Source organism: Salvelinus alpinus, chromosome 18 (assembly GCF_045679555.1).
Source record: "Salvelinus alpinus chromosome 18, SLU_Salpinus.1, whole genome shotgun sequence".
Classification (NCBI taxonomy): domain Eukaryota; kingdom Metazoa; phylum Chordata; class Actinopteri; order Salmoniformes; family Salmonidae; genus Salvelinus; species Salvelinus alpinus.
The window spans coordinates 46,279,104-46,297,044 of NC_092103.1; the positions used below are offsets into that span (position 1 = coordinate 46,279,104).

General features: G+C 42.3%; 1 protein-coding gene across 4 annotated transcripts in view; it reads left to right on the top strand.

Moving 5' to 3' along the window:
* The window catches only part of LOC139544401 (one cut domain family member 2-like), a 29,522-nt gene extending 18,569 nt beyond the window's left edge, over positions 1 to 10,953 (top strand). For 2 of the 4 annotated variants that reach the window (XM_071351444.1, XM_071351445.1), the window contains one exon: positions 10,657 to 10,953. In XM_071351444.1, the coding sequence (XP_071207545.1) occupies positions 10,657 to 10,943 (287 nt within the window). In that variant the 3' untranslated portion in view covers positions 10,944 to 10,953. The remainder of the gene's footprint in view (positions 1 to 10,656) is intronic. The other 2 variants (XR_011668862.1, XM_071351446.1) reach the window with 2 other exon arrangements.
* The last annotated feature ends 6,988 nt before the right edge of the window (positions 10,954 to 17,941 follow it).

The window sequence follows — 17,941 nt, forward strand, 5'->3', positions numbered from 1 at the left end:
GTGGTGACAAAGAGAGCTCGGTGGTGACAGAGAGAGAGCTCGGTGATAACAGAGAGAGCTCGGTGGTGAAAGAGAGAGAGCCCGGTGGTGTCTGTCATAAAGAATCAACATACGAATGTGTTTTTCTATGAAAGGTGTAATATGCTATCCTTTCTAAGTTAACTGATGTCACGTTGGTGTTTCTTCATCTTTAGTCACGCCTCCTATAGTAGCCTACTGTTTACTGGCTGTATATTCAATAGGACTACATACATTTACATTTACATTAAAGTCATTTAGCAGACGCTCTTATCCAGAGCGACTTACAAATTGGTGCATTCACCTTATGATATCCAGTGGAACAGCCACTTTACAATAGTGCATCTAACTCTTTTAAGGGGGATACTTTTGCCATCGTGTCAGCAGTATATACTAATGTCCAGAGCTAGGTATAGGCTAGGATTATATGTTCGAGGTTCAACTCAGAACTAAGATGTGTCGCATGTTAAGAACCTACAGTACAGAAAGAAGTCTGAATCCAATGGTCGTTCAATGGTTAGCCTTTTTTCAGCACCATGGACAGAGCCCACAGTATTCTGAATGGGCCGTTATTACCCTAAAAACCTGATATAACCTGACACGTTTTCTATTAAAGAAAGACTCAGAAATATTAACATGCGCCGATATGAGTGTAGTCTACATGATCATGTCACGGCAGTGAAGAGGCTGGTGGATAGTATATTATAGCAATGCCATGTTGTCAATGTCTTCTTTTTAGGCTGTTTACTTGCGTTCGTTCTTCAAAAATGTGAGAATTTAACAAGAGAAAGAGTTAGAAAAATGATCCTGTTTCTATTCTATAAGGATCTTGGGCAGTCCATGTCTCCCTATGTGTTGGCGATAAGGATCGGAGGATAGGAGATGCCTGGATAGACCTTGTGTTTATTTACAACCAACACTCTTGGATAGTTTTCCCCTTTTGCAAAATAGTTTTGTACTCAATTGAGTTCTTAACCTGATTCATATTGATCTCTCTGAGTCTCTATTGTGCATACTTAATTCAGGGAGGTAATCAACTCAACCCAGGCCGGCGGTGATGAGTGACAGCGATACAGTGACAGGGATACAGTGCCAGGGATACAGTGACAGCGATATAGTGACAGGGATACAGTGACAGGGATACAGTGACAGGGATACAGTGCCAGGGATACAGTGACACAGTGCCAGGGATACAGTGCCAGGGATACAGTGACAGCGATACAGTGACAGGGATACAGTGCCAGGGATACAGTGACAGCGATACAGTGACAGGGATACAGTACCAGGGATACAGTGACAGAGATACAGTAACAGGGATACAGTGACAGGGATACAGTGACAGGGATACAGTGACAGGGATACAGTGACAGGGATACAGTGACACAGTGCCAGGGATACAGTGACAGCGATACAGTGACAGGGATACAGTGACAGGGATACAGTGACACAGTGCCAGGGATACAGTACCAGGGACACAGTACCAGGGACACAGTGACACAGTGCCAGGGATACAGTGACACAGTGCCAGGGATACAGTGACAGCGATACAGTGACACAGTGACAGCGATACAGTGACAGGGATACAGTGCCAGGGATACAGTGACACAGTGCCAGGGATACAGTGACAGCGATACAGTGACAGCGATACAGTGCCAGGGATACAGTGCCAGGGATACAGTGACAGAGATACAGTAACAGGGATACAGTGCCAGGGATACAGTGACAGGGATACAGTGACACAGTGACAGGGATACAGTGCCAGGGACACAGTGACAGCGTTACAGTGACAGGGATACAGTGACAGGGATACAGTGCCAGGGACTCAGTGACAGCGATACAGTGACAGGGATACAGTGACAGGGACACAGTGACAGGGATACAGTGACAGGGATACAGTGCCAGGGATACAGTGCCAGGGATACAGTGACACAGTGACAGTGATACAGTGACAGGGATACAGTGCCAGGGACACAGTGACAGCGATACAGTGACAGGGATACAGTGACAGCGATACAGTGACAGGGATACAGTGCCAGCGATACAGTGACAGGGATACAGTGACAGGGACACAGTGACAGGGATACAGTGACAGCGATACAGTGCCAGGGATACAGTGACAGGGATACAGTGCCAGACACGTACAGGGTCTCAATACGTTTCTGTCTCCACTGGGAGGTTATATTATAAATACAGAATAATGGATATATACAGAATAATGGATATATACAGAATAATGGATATATACAAAATAATAAGCAGAATAATGGTTATACACAGAATAATGGTTATATACAGAATAATGGTTATATAGAAAATAATATGTATAATAATGGTTATATACAGAATAATACGCAGAATAATCGTTAAATACAGAATAATGGTTATATACAGAATAATGGTTATATAGAAAATAATATGCAGAATAATGGTTATATACAGAATAATACGCAGAATAATGGTTAAATACAGAATAATGGTTATATACAGAATAATGGATATATACAGAATAATGGTTATACACAGAATAATGGTTATATAGAAAATAATATGCATAATAATGGTTATATACAGAATAATGGTTATATACAGAATAATGGTTATACACAGAATAATGGTTATATACAGAATAATGGTTATATAGAAAATAATATGCATAATAATGGTTACATACAGAATAATGGTTATATAGAAAATAATATGCATAATAATGGTTATATACAGAATAATGGTTATATACAGAATAATGGATATATACAGAATAATGGTTATATACAGAATAATGGTTATATAGAAAATAATATGCATAATAATGGTCATATACAGAATAATAAGCAGAATAATGGTTAAATACAGAATAATGGTTATATACAGAATAATGGTTATATAGAAAATAATATGCATAATAATGGTCATATACAGAATAATGGTTATATACAGAATAATGGTTATATACAGAATAATGGTTATATACAGAATAATAATATGCATAATATTGGTTATATACAGAATAATATGCAGAATAATGGTTATATACAGAATAATGGTTATATACAGAATAAGAAGCAGAATAATGATTATATACATAATAATGGTTATATACAGAATAAGAAGCAGAATAATGGTTATATACAGAATAATGGTTATATACAGAATAAGAAGCAGAATAATGATTATATACATAATAATGGTTATATACAGAATAAGAAGCAGAATAATGGTATTATACAGAATAAGAAGCATAACAAGATGGTGCCGGAGGGGAGGGCTGCCGTCTTATCAACTCTTATCCAACCATGCTATTTTGGTTGTTTTTTCGCGGTGTTCGTAACTTGTTTTGTACATAATGTTGCTGCTACCATCTCTTATGACCCGAAAAGAGCTTCTGGACATCAGAATTGGGATTACTCACCTCAAATTGGACGAGGAGTTCTTCTTTAATGAGTCGGACGCGAGGAATATACTACAGACACCCGACCAGGCACAGATCCCCGTGATTCACTGGAAAAGGAAACTTAGGTTTCGCGGAAAGAGATCAGGATACCTTGTGAGGATCAGGCGACGAGTGGCTAATCTGCCCTTGCCTTCCGTTCTGCTAGCTAACGTTCAATCACTGGAAAATAAATGGGACGAACTGAAAGCACATTTATCCTACTAACGGGACATTAAAAACTGTAATATCTTATGTTTCACCGAGTCGTGGCTGAACGACGACATTAAGAACACTCTATACACACTATCGGCAGGACAGAACAGCAGCCTCTGGTAAGACACGGGGCGGGGCCTATGCATATTTGTAAACAATAGCTGATGCACGAAATCTAAGGAATTCTCAGGGTTTTGCTCGCCCGAGGTAGAGTATCTCATGATAAGCTGTAGACCACACTATCTACCTAGAAAGTTTTCATGTGTATTTTTTGTAGTCTACATACCACCACAGACCGAGGCTGGCACTAAAACCGCACTCAATGAGCTGTATTCCACCGTAAGCAAACAGGAAAATGCTCATCCAGAGGCGGCGCTCCTAGTGGCCGGTAACTTTAATGCAGGGAAACTTAAATCAGTTTTACCTCATTTCTGTCAGCATGTTAAATGTGCAACCAGAGGGAAAACAATTCTAGACCACCTTTACTCCACACACAGAGATGCGTACAAAGCTCTCCCTTGCCCTCCATTTGGCAAATCTGACCATAATTCTATCCTCCTGATTCCTGGTTACAAGCAACAACAAAAAAAGTGGTCAGATGAAGTAGAAGCTAAACTACAGGACTGTTTTGCTATCACAGACTGGAACATGTTCCGGGATTATTCCAATGGCATTGAGGAGTACACCACATTAGTCACTGGCTTTATCAATAAGTGCATCGAGGACGTCGTCCCCACAGTGACTGTACGTACATACTCCAACCAGAAGCCATGGATTACAGGCAACATCCGCACTGAGCTAAAGGGTAGAGCTGCAGCTTTCAAGGAGCGGGACTCTAACCTGAAAGCTTATAAGAAATCCCGCAATGCCCTCCGACGAACCATCAAACAGGCAAAGTGTATATCAATACAATACAATACAGGACTAAGATCGAATCGTACTACACCGGCTCCGATGCTCATCGGATGTGGCAGGGCTACAAACTATTACACACTACAAGGGGAAGCACAGCTGAGAGCTGCCCAGTGACATGAGCCTACCAGACGAGCTAAATAACTTCTATGCTCACTTCGAGGCAAGTAACACTGAAACATGCATGAGAGCATCAGCTGTTCTGGACGACTGTGTGATCACGCTCTCCGCAGCCGATGTGAGTAAGACCTTTAAAGAGGCCAGACGGATTACCAGGACGTGTGCTCCAGGCATGAGCTGAACAACTAGAAAGTGTCTTCACTGACATTTTCAACCTCTCCCTTTCTGAGTCTGTAATACCAACATTTATCAAGCAGACCACCATAGTCCCTGTGCCCAAGAACACTAAGGTAACCTGCATAAATAACTACCGACCCATAGCACTCACATCTGTAGCCATGAAATGCTTTGAAAGGCTGGTCATGGCTCACATCAACACCATTATCCCAGAAACACTAGGCCCACTCTAGTCTGCATACCGCACCAACAGATCCACAGATGATGCAATCTCTATTTCACTCCACACTGCCCTTTCCCACCTGGACAAATGGAACACCTATGTGAGAATGCTGTTCATTGATTACAGCTCAGCGTTCAATACCATAGTGCCCTTAAAGCTCATCACTAAGGACCCTGGAACTAAACACCTCCCTCTGCAACTGGATCCTGGACTTCCTGACAGGCCGCCCCCAGGTGGTAAGGGTAGGTAACAACACATCCGCCAAGCTGATCCTCAACACAGGGGCCCCTCAGGGGTGCGTGCCCAGTCCCCTCCTGTACTCCCTGTTCACTCATGACTGCATGGCCAGACATGACTCCCGCACCATCATTAAGTTTGCTGATGACACAACAGTGGTAGGCCTGATCACCGACAACGATGAGACAGCCTATAGGGAGAAGGTCAGAGACCTGGCCGTGTGGTGCCAGGACAACAACCTCTCCCTCAACGAGATCAAGACAAAGGAAATGATTGTGGACTACAGGAAAAACAGGACCGAGCACGCCCCCATTCTCATCGACAGGGCTGCAGTGGAGCAGGTTGAGAGCTTCAAGTTCCTTGGTGTCCACGTCACCAACAAACTAACATGGTCCAAGCACACCAAGACATTCGTGAAGAGGGCACACTGACAAAACCTCTTCCCCCTCAGAACACTGAAAAGATTTGGCATGGATCCTCAGATCCTCAAAAGGTTTTACAGCTGCGCCATCGAGAGCATCCTGACGGGTTGCATCACTGCCTGGTATGGCAACTACTCAGCCTCCGACCGCAAGGCATACAGAGTGTAGTGCGTACAGCCCAGTACATTACCGGGGCCAAGCTTCCTGCCACCCAGGACCTGTATACCAGCCAGTGTCAGAGGAAGGCCCTAAAAACTGTCAAAGACTCCAGTCACCCTAGTCATAGACTGTTCTCTCTGCTACCGCACGGCAAGCGGTACCGGAGCACCAAGTCTAAGTCCAAGAGGCTTCTAAACAGCTTCTACCCCTAAGCCATAAGACTCCTGAACAGCTAATCAAATGGCTACCCAGACTACCCAGACTATTTGCATTGCCCCCCCCCCCCCCCACGCTGCTGCTACTTTCTGTTATTATCTATGCATAGTCACTGTAATAACTCTACCTACATGTACAATTACCTGGACACCGGTGCCCCCGCACATTGACACATTGACTCTGTACCGGCACCCCCTGTAAATAGCCCCGTTACTGTTATTTACTGCTGCTATTTAATTATTTGTTATTCTTATCTTACATTTTTAAGGGATTTTCTTAAAACTGCATTGTTGGTTAAGGGCTTGTAAAGTAAGCATTTCACGGTAAGGTCTACACCTGTTGTATTCAGCGCATGTGACAAATAAAATTGGATTTTGAACAAGGGTTATACACAGAATAATAATTTGGGAAACCAAGGATTGATTGAAGGGCTATAGGACAGCTAAAGGATATGACTCATTCATGTCAGCAGGTATATTAATAAAAAATAGAAAATACTACATTTAAATGATTTATTCCATAGGAAGGGTTGCGATTTCAGGCATCCTGTTTCATTGTATTTTGTTATCGGCACATTATGAGTAATGCCATGTGTGTTTTGTCTTGTGTCAGTCCATCGGCTTGTTCGCTAGTCTGTGTGTGTTCTTCTGAGCGGGAGGCATGGCAACCATCTTGCAACGGAATGTTGACATTTGATGACATACTTCTTCTGTCAACAAAGAGAAGCTATTTCTTTATCCTTTATCCTCCACCTCATTCCTAGCCCACAGACTGAAGACTATTGTATGGGTAATGTTGGGTTGTAAGCCCACAGACTGAAGACTATTGTATGGGTAGTGTTGGGTTGTAAGCCCACAGACTGAAGACTATTGTATGGGTAGTGTTGGGTTGTAAGCCCACAGACTGAAGACTACTGTATGGGTAGTGTTGGGTTGTAAGTCCACAGACTGAAGACTACTGTATGGGTAATGTTGGGTTGTAAACCCACAGACTGAAGACTACTGTATGGGTAATGTTGGGTTGTAAGCCCACAGACTGAAGACTACTGTATGGGTAATGTTGGGTTGTAAGCCCACAGACTGAAGACTATTGTATGGGTAGTGTTGGGTTGTAAGCCCACAGACTGAAGACTATTGTATGGGTAGTGTTGTGTTGTAAGCCCACAGACTGAAGACTACTGTATGGGTAGTGTTGGGTTGTAAGTCCACAGACTGAAGACTACTGTATGGGTAATGTTGGGTTGTAAGCCCACAGACTGAAGACTACTGTATGGGTAATGTTGGGTTGTAAGCCCACAGACTGAAGACTACTGTATGGGTAATGTTGGGTTGTAAGCCCACAGACTGAAGACTACTGTATGGGTAATGTTGGGTTGTAAGCCCACAGACTGAAGACTACTGTATGGGTAATGTTGGGTTGTAAGCCCACAGACTGAAGACTACTGTATGGGTAATGTTGGGTTGTAAACCCACAGACTGAAGACTATTGTATGGGTAGTGTTGGGTTGTAAGCCCACAGACTGAAGACTACTGTATGGGTAATGTTGGGTTGTAAGCCCACAGACTGAAGACTACTGTATGGGTAGTGTTGGGTTGTAAGCCCACAGACGACTGAAGACTACTGTATGGGTAATGTTGGGTTGTAAACCCACAGACTGAAGACTACTGTATCAGTAATGTTGGGTTGTAAGCCCACAGACTGAAGACTACTGTATGGGTAGTGTTGGGTTGTAAGCCCACAGACTGAAGACTACTGTATGGGTAATGTTGGGTTGTAAGCCCACAGACTGAAGACTACTGTATGGGTAGTGTTGGGTTGTAAGCCCACAGACGACTGAAGACTACTGTATGGGTAATGTTGGGTTGTAAACCCACAGACTGAAGACTACTGTATCAGTAATGTTGGGTTGTAAGCCCACAGACTGAAGACTACTGTATGGGTAGTGTTGGGTTGTAAGCCCACAGACTGAAGACTACTGTATGGGTAGTGTTGGGTTGTAAACCCACAGACTGAAGACTACTGTATGGGTAGTGTTGGGTTGTAAGCCCACAGACTGAAGACTACTGTATGGGTAGTGTTGGGTTGTAAGCCCACAGACTGAAGACTACTGTATGGGTAGTGTTGGGTTGTAAGCCCACAGACTGAAGACTACTGTATGGGTAGTGTTGGGTTGTAAACCCACAGACTGAAGACTACTGTATGGGTAGTGTTGGGTTGTAAGCCCACAGACTGAAGACTACTGTATGGGTAGTGTTGGGTTGTAAGCCCACAGACTGAAGACTACTGTATGGGTAGTGTTGGGTTGTAAGCCCACAGACTGAAGACTACTGTATGGGTAGTGTTGGGTTGTAAGCCCACAGACTGAAGACTACTGTATGGGTAGTGTTGGGTTGTAAGCCCACAGACTACTGTATGGGTAGTGTTGGGTTGTAAGCCCACAGACTACTGTATGGGTAGTGCTGGGTTGTAAGCCCACAGACTGAAGACTACTGTATGGGTAGTGTTGGGTTGTAAGCCCACAGACTGAAGACTACTGTATGGTTACTGTGAGTGCAGAGTGGCTTTTCCACAATACATCTTGTAACCCAAACCAATGGTTGCTCTGAAAGTGTCTGGACACATGGTAGAATGAGGTAAAATATGTTGTTGTTGGTGTGTACTACATTTAAAGGGGATTTTGACTTCAGATTTAATAATGATAGAAATTATTTATTTTTGGACTCCGCAGGTTTTACATCAATAATAATGTTGCTATTCATAGCACATACAGTTAATTCAGAAAGTATTCAGACCCCTTGACTTTTTCCACATTTTATTACGTTACAGTCTTATTCTAAAATGGATTAAATTGTTTTTTTCCGTCATTAATCTTCACACAATACCCCATAATGAAAAAAGCAAAAACAGGTTTTTAGAAATGTTTGCAAATGTATTACAAATAAAAAACATAAGTATTCAGACCCTTTACTCAGTACTTTGTTGAAGCACCTTTGGCAGCGATTTCAGCCTTGAGTCTTCTTGGGTATGACGCTACAAGCTTGGCACACCTGTATTTGGGGAGTTTCTCCCATGCTTCTCTGCCGATCCTCTCAAGCTCTGTCAGGTTGGATGGGGAGCGTCGCTGCACAGCTATTTTGAGGTCGCCCCAGAGATGTTCGATTTTTATCAAGGACCTCTCTGTACTTTGCTCCATAGATCTTTCCCTTGATCCTGACTAGTCTCCCAGTCCCTGCCGCTGAAAAACATCCCCACAGCATGATGCTGCCACCACCATGCTTCACCATAGGGATGGTGCCAGGTTTTCTCCAGGCGTGACGCTTGGCATTCAGGACAAAGAGTTCTTGTTTCTCATGATCTGAGAGTCCTTTAAGTGCCTTTTGGCAAATTCCAAGCGGGCTGTCATGTGCCTTTTACTGAGGAGTGGCTTCCATCTGGTCACTCTACCATAAAGGCCTGATTGGTGGAGTGCTGTAGAGATGGTTATCCTTCTCCACAGAGGAACTCTGGAGCTCTATCAGAGTGACCATCGGGTTCTTGGTCACCTCCCTGACCAAGGCCCTTCTCCCCAGATTGCTCAGTTTGGCCGTGCGGCCAGCTCTAGGAAGAGTCTTGGTGGTTCAAAACTTCTTCCATTGAAGAATGATGGAGGCCACTGTGTTCTTGGGGACCTTCAATGCTGCAGAAATGTTTTGGTACCCTTCCTCAGATCTGTGCCTCGACACAATCCTGTCTCGGAGCTCTACGGACAATTCCTTTGGCTTCATGGCTTGGTTTTTGCTCTGATATGCACTGTCAACTGTGTGACCTTATATAGACAGGTGTGTGCCTTTCCAAATCATGTCCAATCAATTGAATTTAGCACAGGTGGACTCCAATCAAGTTGTAAAAACATCTCAAGGATGATCAATGGAAACAGGATGCACCTGAGCTCAATTTGGAGTCTCATAGCAAAGGGTCTGAATACTTATGTAAATAAGGTGTTTCTGTTTTTTAAATAAATTAGCAAAAATTCTAAAAACCTGTTTTCACTCTGTCATTATGGGGTATTGTGATGTCATTGTGGGGTATTGTGATGTCATTATGGGGTATTGTGATGTCATTATAGGGTATTGTGTGTAGATTGATATGAAAAAAATGAATAAGGCTGTAACGTAACAAAATGTGGAAAAAGTCAAAGGGTCTGAATACTTTCCGAATGCATTGTAGAAATGCTTGACTTGCATGAAACAAATGATATAAACATGCAGAAAACCTTAACAAGACACACGCACACTCACACTAGTCATATAGGGTCTGTTATAAGTTTATAAGTTGAGACTTACCTAAGACAGGTGCACTTGTCTGTTCTACCTCACCCAAGATCACCTGCATCACATCTTCACCTCTCTCTCTGTAGGATCATTCCTACGTATGACTACTAACATATGCTCTCTCTTCTTCTTCTCACCCTACCCTGTCTCTCTGTTTCCTCCCTCCCTCCCTCCCTCCCTCCCTCCCTCCCTCCCTCCCTCCCTCCCTCCCTCCTAAAGCGTGCAAAAGAAAAGAACAAGACCCAAGCAAGGAAAGGAACAATACACCAAAGAAATCGCGCCTGGTTTTTACTGACCTGCAGCGTCGCACCCTGCTGGCCATCTTCAAGGAGAACAAGCGTCCGTCCAAAGAGATGCAGATGACCATCTCTCAGCAGCTGGGACTGGAACTCACCACCGTTAGCAACTTCTTCATGAACGCCCGCAGGCGCAGCCTGGACAAATGGATGGACGAGGGGAGTCCTGGAGGAGCCTCTACAGCATCCAGCTCTTGTACCAAAGTGTGATCGATGGGGGGGTGGGGGGGGGGGGTGGGGGGGTTATGGTTGGGGTGAGGGGACGGTTAGGTGAGGGTTGGGGTTGATGGGTGGGGGTGAGGGGCTGAGAGGGGAGGGGGCGCTTCGCAGCACCACTGGAAAACCAAAACGTTTTACATTTTGCTTTTTGAGGATGAGTTAAAAAGGAAAGGGGCTGTTTACTGGCTGATTTAGCAAAAATAAATCAGATTCATTTATAAAACATTGATGAAGCACTATAGGGTAATACCACCCCTCAATTAATCTGCTCTATTCTAGTTTTTTATAATGTCACTAAAAACATTAGCCCAAAAACCAAAGACCAAGTATAATATGCTAACATATATATTATGTAAATTATCTATATGTAATATTGGATTGAAACCTCAGGGTTAGCTAACCCACCAAAGACACAGAATGTCCTAGCAATCTCCCGGTAAAGGACTTCTTTGAGATCGTCATATAGAATATTTATATTAAGAAATAAAACATTTGGCTCCAAATACCTAGTATTATCTCCAATGACGGAGACAAGTTCTGATATGTTTCGGTTGAATGTTGTTGACACAAGTCCAGGTCAAAGAAAATGCCAAAAGCAGAAAATACTGACTATATACAGGTATTGATCTTACCCCATGTCAATGGAATAATAATTAGTTTAATATCCATGTTTAGCCAGCTTTACAATTTAGTTGTGCAATCCTTTCCCTGGGAACTGAGAACAGAGAAATCCTGTATAGACGTGGTCTACCTCTAGTTAGCCTGCTATTTCCCTGGTTTCCCCCCCCAGAAAACCCAGTTGGAAGATCCCGGAATCAGGAGGGAATTAGCAGGAATTCCGGAACCCTCCACCCAGGATTTCTGGGAAAACCTGAGAATTTTGAGAAATGAACCCTAGTGTGATTTCATAACTTGAGAACAGACCAATAGACAACAGGTAGAGAGAGGTATGATATTAGAGAGGATGGCTGAAACGTCATCAACATCATCTGAGAATTTTCTGAGGGGAGAGGGAGGTTTAGCACTTAGAGACCTTTCCACAGCCAGCTACTGGCAAGTATGCAAGCACAACACATGACCAACACACACACACACGACCGACACACACACACGACCGACACACACCATTGACTCTTTACAGTGTAAAGAACATACTACACGTAGCTCTCTCTCAACATATGTAGTGGTCTGTGAAGTATGTGAGCACAATCTTGAAGCACATTTGATTTTAAATAGAACTGGAGCTGCAGCTCAATGTAGAATGTTCTTCACATATTAGAAAACTCAGGATGCCATTTCTAACCAGAGGCTGAAGAACACTGACAACTACTACTACTATACTACTACTACAACTAATACTACTAATACAACTACTACTAATACTACAACTACTACTATACTACAACTACTACTAATACTACTACTATACTACTACTACTACTACTACTACTACTAATACAACTACTACTACTACTACTACTACTGCTACTACTACTACTACTACTACTACTACTACTACTACTACTACTACTACTACAACTATACTACTATACTACTACTACAACTACTACTACTACTACTACTACTACTACTACTACTACTACTACTATACTACTATACTACTACTACAACTACTACTACTACTACTACTACTACTACTACTACTACTACTATACTACAACTACTACTACTATACTACTACTACAACTACTACTAATACTACTACTACTACTAATACTACAACTACTACTATACTACAACTACTACTAATACTACAACTACTACTAATACTACTACTACTACTACTAAAACAACTACTACTAATACTACAACTAATACTACAACTAATACTACTACAAATACTACAACTACTACTAATACTACTACTATACTACTACTACTAATACTACAACTACTACAAATACTACTACTACTACTAATACTACTACTACAACTACTACTATACTACAACTACTACTAATACTACAACTACTACTAATACTACTACTACTACTACTAAAACAACTACTACTAATACTACAACTAATACTACAACAACTACTACAAATACTACAACTACTACTAATACTACAACTACTACTATACTACCCACTCTTGCACACACACAGTATAGTACTATACTCTATATAGTATAATCACGACAAACCACACATGTCCAAATAAACACCAAGTAGGACAGTAGGCCACAACCCCGAGGAGCCATTTCCCCTGTTTCCTAACTTTGTATTATAGAAGCTTTCTGGTAAGACTAAAGTTATTATTCTACCCTGGCATAACATGGTTTATCTTAACACAGTAACCATCAATTCTATTTTAATGACAATATCAATCAACTCCTCTAACCCCCACTAGTCTCCACTACCTCCACTAACCTCCACTAGTCTCAACTAGTCTCCACTAATCCCCAATAGTCTCCACTAACCTCCACTAGACTCCACTAACCTCCACTAGTCTCCACTAGACTCCACTAGTCTCCACTAGACTCCACTAACCTCCACTAGTCTCCACTAGACTCCACTAACCTCCACTAGTCTCCACTAGACTCCACTATCTCCACTAGTCTCCACTAGTCTCCACTAGTCTCCACTAACCTCCACTAGTCTCCACTAGCCTCCACTAGTCTCCACTAACCTCCACTACCCTCCACTAACCTCCACTAGTCTCCACTAGCCTATACTTATCTCCACTAGTCTCTACTAGTCTCCACTAGCCTCCACTAGCCTCCACTAGCCTCCACTAGTCTCCACTAACCTCCACTAGCCTCCACTAGTCTCCACTAACCTCCACTAACCTCCACTAGTCTCCACTAGGGTCCACTAACCTCCACTAGTCTCCACTAACCTCCACTAGTCTCCACTAACCTCCACTAACCTCCACTAGTCTCCACTAACCTCCACTAGTCTCCACTAACCTCCACTAGTCTCCACTAACCTCCACTAGTCTCCACTAGTCTCCACTAACCTCCACTAAGCTCTACTAGTCTCCACTAAGCTCTACTAGTCTCCACTGGACTCTACTAGTCTTGTAGAGGCAACACCCTGGGCGCCAGGCTAAGAAACAAACAAACCAGGAAGAGTGTGCCCGTGCCCCAAATGGCACCCTATTCCCTATATAGTGTATTACTTTTAGTGCACTATGTAGGGAATAGGGTGCGATTTGGGACGCAGTCCCCCAGACGTCTGCTTCTTAACTGCTGTGCTGATACTCCACCTGTCTGGTACACCAATGATTATTATATACACATGCGTGTGTTGAGGACTCCACTCGACACAGTAGCAATCATTCATTATATTACACATTCTGTAAATATATACAAACCTCCTACTTTTCAAGTCAACCCCATACATAAAGATCTTTAGAGTTCAATCATGTCAAACTCGTCTATCCTTCTATCAGCCACCGATCAAATAACCAAAGCAAAAAAGTCCGGTAAGCAGCCCCTTGTCCAGTAGAACACAGGCTTCTTGTGATACAGAAGTGAGCCAAAGGCTTGACGGACCACAAATGGACACTTGAGACTTTTTTTCTATTTATTGACAAATCAAAACCAAAGAAACTTTTTTCTGCACCTGTTCTACAACAAAACTGTTCTAAAGAGGAAGATAATTATAAATGTGAGCAGCGATGATGATGATGAAGAGGAAGAGGAGGAGGACAGACATCAGGGGGAACGGAGAAGTAGCTTTGTTCTGTTCTGATTGGTCAGGACATTTTAAGGGGAAGCAGGATGTGACTGAAAGGGTTTAAAACACGTGTGTGTGGGGGGAAACTACGCCGCTGAGGCAGCTGCCTCCTAAGGCAGAAGGACGTGTCTCTGAAAGTAGGAAGGTTGTCTTTAACGTGTGCCTATGCAGTTTTTCAAGAAAAATGGAAAAGAACAACGAAAACCTCATCAGCTACAAAACCAAAGATTCATAATTATTCCTACAGAAGTTTTCCTCCAAAAAGTTTATTTTCCTGACAATGTCGACCATACATACAGCCACATACGTATACATGCATGCATACTGTATAGCTAGCACTACCCAGTACATGTATGTATGGTAGTACATGTATGTATGATTTTAAGGGTACGCTCCTTCTTCAACATGACACTGTGTGATTCAGTAGGTACGATACATCCTCTCCATCACTCCCTTTCACTGGACACTGACTACCTCGGGTTCTCCGTCTGTCCACTCCACTAGGGAACATCATGCCCGGAGGATTCAGGTGTATCTGTCACTGCAGTCTGTAGAGAAACATGATTCTGTGAAACTATGTGAAACTACAGTACACACCAAAGATAACTGGTGTACAGCACACCCATAATCTTTCCAGTTCCACTAACTACCGTGCTGTTGTACTCAGACTCACATGGTGGTAGACTACACACATCTCTGTCTGTCGAGCTGTCTCTCTCTATCTTTCATCTATTCACCTCACTCTCCAGTCCACTGCTGAATCACAGCGTCCGTGTTAGTGAAGGAGGGTACAGTAGGGGACAGAGGGGTTGGGTGCTCATAGGCACATCCTGTATGACTTCAGTTCTTTTTGGGGAAAACAAACTCTACTACTCCACACGTTCACAATAAGCAAAACCAAAAATACAAAACAGACTAGTAGTTCAACCTTTTGAGAGAAACTGCTCAAATATCGGTCAAATAGCTTTATCCTTTTCTGGTTGTCTCTCTGTGAGGCTTCTAGTACAAAGATGCTCCGCCACGGCCCTAGTCCTCTTGGTCCTGGTCCTAGCCCTGGTCCTAGTCCTCTTGGTCCTGGTCCTAGCCCTGGTCCTAGTCCTCTTGGTCCTGGTCCTAGCCCTGGTCCTAGTCCTCTTGGTCCTGGTCCTAGCCCTGGTCTTGAGACTTGGAGCCTGGTGGAGTCCACTTTCATACTCAGTCTGGTCTTGAGGAACATGTACCAACCATGGGTATGAAACTAAAATCCAAAGAGGTTTTCATTGCTTGTCTTTAGTGCTTACGTTTGTTTGCCAATGCCTAATGTACAATTATGTTGTCTTTCCTAGGTTTATGTAATATATGATTTTATTTATGTAATTTATAATTGTTTTAATTAATTGAGAATTCATTTAAAATTGCCAAATCTCACTTGGAACCCTTTTACCCTGATACGTTTGCCAAAGTTTACATTGTTTGTCCTGTTTTTTGTTGATGATACTGTCAAACTATTTATGAGGTGTGTTAGTACACATGATAGTTTTTTACTTAATTATTTAATGTTATTTAATTAGATGTAATTTTTTGGGGGGATGAATATTTATGGGTATTTAAGAGAGTTAGAGAATCAAAGATGCAGTGCTTATGGCCTACCCACGTTAATTTATTATTAGTAAGTTTACTTTAAAAAGCAACAGAGGGTGTTCAATTGTTTTGTGAATAATGACAGAACAATGTTTTTTTTAAATTTAGTAATGTCAGGGTAGTTGTAATAATGAATGTCGCCATTATATTATTATAAACACATTTAGTTAAATCTTTTTCCCGAATATAGATTTCTTTTCATTAACTTCATTCTTCCTGATGAAAACAATCTGTTGATTTAAAAGATAATGAATGAGCACTGCATTGTATTTTTTCCTTCTGTGATTTATTATTAATTCATTTATTTTGTTTTTCATTTGCGAGACCTTTGCATTCTTTTGTTTTCCAGTGATGGACGAGCAATGAATTTCAGACTGATGTTTGTGCCACTGATAGGGGAGGGTCACACGTTGATTGAGACAAGTCAGACTCACCAAGTCAGACTCACCAAAGATAACTGGAACACTTGAGAGGTTGGTCGTTGTTTCACTTGATAGAGAAGGAAAACAGAGGATTCCCTTAAACTAGCTGCTTCCAAGACTGACTTGTGTAAAAAAACAAAAAACGATTTCTATTTCTATAGTGAGAACCAAAGAGGCTACCTCACTGACCTTTCCATTTGTCATTTTAATCGTGTTGATGAAACCAAAGATACCAAAGATTTGTTTTCTGTAGTACGGTCTGCGCTTGGCCCATGCTTTCATTTTGATATTATCTCTCTCTCTCTTTCTCCTTCCCTCTCCATTCTCCTTCCCTCTCCTTTCTCCTTCCCTCTCCATTCTCCTTCCCTCTCCTTTCTCTTGCTCTCTCGAACACATGCCTTCTCCTCCCCTAAAATAATAGGGACGAAGGGGGAAGTGTTAGGGTTAGGGAAGGTGAGGGTGTGTGTTAGGGTTAGGGAAGGTGAGGGTGTGTGTTAGGGGTTTCAGAAAGCCCTTCACCAGATCACAGTACACATTGTGTCCAAACCACACATTGAGTTGTTGAGACAAACCCCCAAGTCAACGCCATCTTTACACTGAAGCATTGAGACAACCTAGAGGCTGGATAAAATACATCCACATACTTTATATAAAGAACATATATATATATACTAATATAATTCCCAGACATCTAGGGATGAACTTTTCTCCTTGATTTCTTTTTTAAATTTTTTAAAATGTAACGATCAAACAAGCAGTGCCGGGAAAAACAAACGTTTTTAGAAATCTACAAACACAGGAGAGTCAGAATGATTAGCCCCCCCCCCCCCCCCCCCCAAAAAAACACAGTGTCCATCTTATCAAACTGCCATTATAGAATCTGTATTTTTACTAGTGCCTGTGCAAAGTAGGCTACAGTCCATACATTTGAAAATGCTTCCCTCAATCCCCCCCCAAGTATCACTCCTTAACAATCAGACTTAATGGAAATAAAGCAATGGACAATATACTGTAAATGGACTTCAAAAACCACAAAGTGATTTAAACCAAACCAAACCAAAGAAACCTCAACACAAAGAAACCAAAAAGGCACTGGTGAAAGGCCTCTCTGAAAGACACATAACCCTGATACATTCTGGTTCAAACAAAACAGAACAGCTGTAATCGTTATAATAGCAGTAGTGTACTCCTTGGGACTAATGCTGTGTTCGTAACCAAGTGGGAGGTGGGAATATGCCAGTTG